At 42.3% G+C, this 5,000-nt stretch overlaps 1 protein-coding gene across 1 annotated transcript in view; it reads right to left on the bottom strand.

Moving 5' to 3' along the window:
- The window catches only part of LOC125031036 (protein kinase C, brain isozyme-like), a 336,397-nt gene extending 334,381 nt beyond the window's left edge, over positions 1-2,016 (bottom strand). The window contains exon 1 of the mRNA XM_047621454.1: positions 1,763-2,016. Coding sequence (XP_047477410.1) covers positions 1,763-1,962 — 200 coding nt within the window. The 5' untranslated portion in view covers positions 1,963-2,016. The remainder of the gene's footprint in view (positions 1-1,762) is intronic.
- Positions 2,017-5,000: the final 2,984 nt, after the last annotated feature.

Here is a 5,000-nt window from a genome sequence, read left to right on the forward strand (position 1 = left end):
ATAAATAATAATACAAAATCTCCAAGGAATGTAGACAGGTCGGCGAGATCCTGAGATGCTGTCAACAGGAATGAAAAGGGACGTAAAGGAGCCCCCGAGGCAGCCTTGAGGGACTAAGAGGGATGCCCTTGCTGGGAAATGATCCTTCGCGTGGTGACCAATGTCGTCTCTTCGCTTCCCAAAAATAAACAAATCTGGACAACTTTTGGGGATATGCCGACGAAAAAAATATTTATTTTGAGGTAGCCTAAGATCTGTTAAACAGGCCCTTAAGTGCACTCCGTCGCTCGTGGATCTAGACGCTATAGGCCTATCCCCCCCCCCCCCCACTCTTGACTCCCACTCCAGTGAGACAAATTCCATCTATTCATTAAGAGCGCGAGCGAGATAACCAAATTTTCCGGCCGTCGTGGGGCCGAGTTTGGTTACTGCCTCGCCCCGCCCTCGTACACACACACACACACACACAAACACACGCACGCACACACACACACACACACACACACACACACACACACACACACACACACACACACACACACGCACACACGCACACACGCACACACACACACGGGCACACGCACACACACACACACACACACACACACACATATACACACACACACATACACACACACATTACCCCCACCACACCCACCCCCATCCACCCACACCCACCCAGGCCCTCGCCCTGATGCTTATGTTATCAGCCGCAGGAATAAGGCCCGATCGCGCAATCACTTCCGGAGGCGTTATGATACGATTATCACACAGGACACCAGGTCCGTGTCCCTGAGGCCTCCTACTCTAGTTTCTGTTTCCTTTTCATCCTCTTATTTATCATTGTTATTCCTTTTATCTGTATCTATTTCAGTTTATCAAATCATCATCGTTTCTTTCGTCTCTCGTTTCGGAGATTAGAGAAAACTGAGAATTCGTTAATGAAAAAAATCATAAAAAAAAACAGCTGAGTAATACCGACTAATGATGTCAATACGATACGATAGGCTCGTGGTAACAGAAGGACACCTGCTATGCCCTGATCTAAGTGGTATGCCTACCCCGCCCTTTACCTGGGTCAGTAGGTACCCACGCTATACATAAATAGGTATAATAACAGTAAGGAATTCTTTGTAACTTTCTGAATCTCATACTATTTTTCCTTCTACGAAGTTCAGATTAAATGTATTTCATCATTTTGAGAGAAAAGGTTTAGGTGAACTGGTACAGACAGACACGTTCAAGAAACAAGTCTCGGAGGTGTTTTGAAGGAGGACGTGGCAGCGGGACCTCGTCAACGCCACCAGGAGATGAGTTCTTCCCCCACCCCTTCCTTTTCTCCTAACTCCTGCCCCTGACCTACTTCCCTCCCTCCTAAGCCCTTCCCCCCTTCTTTCCAGCCCCCCTTGTCCCTACGCCTCCTCCTCTCTCTAATGCCTCTCTCTCTCTCTCTCCCTCTGTCTCAAACTGCTCTCCACCCCCTTAGAAGACCCTCAGTCTTCTCCCTTTCCACTCCTCTCAGATCTCGTTATTTTGAGCGAAGAATAATCTCACTAACCATCCCTCCGTCAAGAAAAAAATGGTTAGGACATTATTTTTTTTAAGTACACGCGGTAACTCTGACCGAGGTTGGACCCCCTTAAGATGACCCTCGCGTAGAAGAATTGGCAACACCGTCGGAGATGTTTGGGAATTTCGGAGATTCGGTCTGATTCTTATCTCGGGTAGAGAGATGTTTAAGAGATACAGCCTCTGTACTTACCATATGAAGTCCTTGCAGTGGCTGCAGAAGGTTGGCTGCTTGAAGAATCGGGGAATAAACTTGTGATCATTTATAATAAACACATTTTTCTTCTTTAGGGCGCCCTTCCTGCCTCGCTGTCCTGTAGCGAAGGCAGTTTTCATATCCCCGGCTCCTGGGTTGTTGTCATCCTCGTGGTTTTGTTGCTGCTCATCCGTCATTTTCACGTTAAGTCCCTCCCTCAGCTGACGATAGCGACTCTCCTCCCTCACTGCTTGTTTAGCACTGAGGCGAGAGATCGTCTGCTGGACCGCCACCCAGCACCCTCGGCGCTCCCAGACGCTCGCTCGATTCCACTGGTTTTCGTCGCTCTTTCAGAATGAGGCCGTCCTCTTTTCTTGCTTAATTTAGGTTAAATGCTCATTGTCACGTGATATCATTTGTGTAGGGGACTTTAGGATATGTTTTCTTCTAGTGTCAGTACTTCTGAAATACAGTCTCGTCTCATGGCGATCTGGTGATTATTTTAAAAGAAATTTCAAAATTACAGTACTCTGAACATGTTTACCGTTCACGAAAGCGCACTGAGCGAGTCTATCACGGCGTTCAGAAGGAAATGTAGATATTACTCATTACTGTGACGGTAACATTCATATATTCGTACTACAATCGTTAGCATTACAACTGTATGTTTGAATTTATTCAAGATTTTTATAATTAATAATGAAAGACTTGTGAGGAGGCTGCATCGATCTTTACCGCCCGCTGCTAAGCTCGCTGGCCAGCAACGACCTAGCTGCGCGCGCTGTCAACTAGACTGAATCTGTCAAATGGTTGTTGGTCTACTAATTATACTGTGCTGCTTGCTTTGCTTTCCAAAAAACACAAATCACAAAGAAAAATATAATGATTCAGTTACGCTCTTTATTTCGATTTGAATAAATATCAAGCCAACATAAAAAAAATATGATGATTCCGTTGCAATATGCAGCTTGTTTTATATATTCCTAAAACAATAAATATATATTCTTCGCTGGATTTTATCCTGCTTCAATCACGCATCAAATTAAGACTGAATGGCTGACAGTTATCAAAAAGAAAGGTATACGGCGCTACATGATTATTCCCTCTCAAAATAAATTCGTGAACATAAACCCTTTTAGGAAATGATACTCTATTATCCAGCTTGGCTCACGCATTTCAGAGGTAATTAATCTGAATATGTAATGGGCGATATCATTTTGCAAATCCTGTGAACAATTCATCCACTTTAGTATTTTGATATATCAGCATTGAATTATACTTACCAAGATATTTTACTGCGTATCCCTCGGGTCTATTTGTTGCCCGAATATTACTGATGGAGTCAAAGTGGTCTTTACTTATCATTAATGCTTAATCTCTCTCAAGACATTATGCTGGACTTGGCGAAAGCAAAGGAGAGAGAAAGAGACATTCGGTAACAAATACTGATGTCATTAACAGTTTGATTTTGACTCTGCATCTCCCCCCCTCCACCCTCTCTCTCTCTCTCTCTCTCTCTCTCTCTCTATATATATATATATATATATATATATATATACATATATATGTATATATATATTTTTATGTACATATATATACATATATATACATATATATATGTATATATATACATATATATGTATGTATATATATAAATATATATATATACACGTACATATAGTTACTTATCGATAGCAATCTGTCTTTATATATATATTTATATATACATATATATATCCATTCGTATATAGATAGAGACACAGGTAGGTAGGTAGATAAATAAATAGATAAAATTATAGATACATACATTCATACATACACAGACACACCCACACCCACACACCGACACACACACACACACATAGAAACATATATATATATTGACTGCCGCGATGGTCCAGTGGTTAGAGCACTGGACTCCGACCCTCGTGGTCCCGAATTCAATTCCCCGCCGCGGTAGTCGTAAACATGCCTTTGCTCTGACTGCTAGCTCGTGTCCGTGAATACGACATATCGCCTTGATAAGTCAAACGCAGGGGTCGTAGGGGAAGTCACCGCCGTGGCACAGGTGTTAGCACGCCGAACCGCGGTTGATTAGGAAGGGTGACACTGCCATATAACCTTTCAATAGTGAACTGAGAGAGGCCTATGTCCTGCAGTGGAATGAATGGCTATGAAAAAAAAAATGTATATGCGTATATGTGTATGTATATATATGTATATATATGTCTATGTGTGTGCGTATGCGTGTGTGTGTGTGTGTGTGTGTGTGTGTGTGTGTGTGTGTGTGTTTGTGTGTATACATAAAAAATGTATGTATATATGTATGTGTGCATGCATATATGTATATGAATATCTACATCAGTATATGCCCGAACACATACATTCCCCTAAGCACATAAAATATTTGAATAGCAATAACGTTTTGTATGTGACGTGTTTCTTTTATGAATTTATTTTCCAAGTAGGCCTACATTTTCCGACTTCAAACCAAGGCGCACTGTATGATCTTTGGTATTTGAATCGCAGCCCTCAAAAAGCTCAGATTCATTGTAAAAAGAAAATCTTATTTCGCGGTATGTTTTCTTTGCGAATTATTTCATCAATCTTATTTTCAGGGAGTACTCTTGGTAGATGCTTTTTTTTTTTTTTTTTTTTTTTTTCTATGGTGTCCCTCCATATTCCAGACCGCACCCTGTGGCGAGATCCTCCACGCTGTCCCGGGCGTTTCTTTGAGATCTTGATCATGGATTGACTAGAGAGAGGTGCTGAAGTAGGTTCCAGTTGCTTTCCTCAGTAGCTGTGTCTACACTAGACCCTGACCTTGGCGTGGTTCTTCTGTTCAGCATCGCGTGGTTCAAGGAGTGAGTGCACTCTCTGCTCTTGCTTGAAATTCACATCCACCACCTGCCAACCGTGGCTTCTGGTATCCCTGACCGGATTACCGGCAATCGAGCTGAAGTTCCTTACCCAGGGGAACAACGCGCCGGCGGGTGGCTCGAACTCAGGCTGTCGTGACAGTCTTTGAGTCGGATGCTCTCACCACTCGTCCTCCGCAGCCCTCTATACACATATACATGTGTGTGTGTTTGTGTGTGTGTGAACATTTATATATATATATGCATTTATATATATATATATATATATATATGTGTGTGTGTGTGTGTGTGTGTGTGTGTGTGTGTGTGTTAGTGTGTGTGTATATATATAAATAAATAAATACACACACACACAT

The sequence above is a fragment of the Penaeus chinensis genome, chromosome 12 (genome assembly GCF_019202785.1).
Source record: "Penaeus chinensis breed Huanghai No. 1 chromosome 12, ASM1920278v2, whole genome shotgun sequence".
In the NCBI taxonomy this organism is placed as follows: Eukaryota; Metazoa; Arthropoda; class Malacostraca; order Decapoda; family Penaeidae; genus Penaeus; species Penaeus chinensis.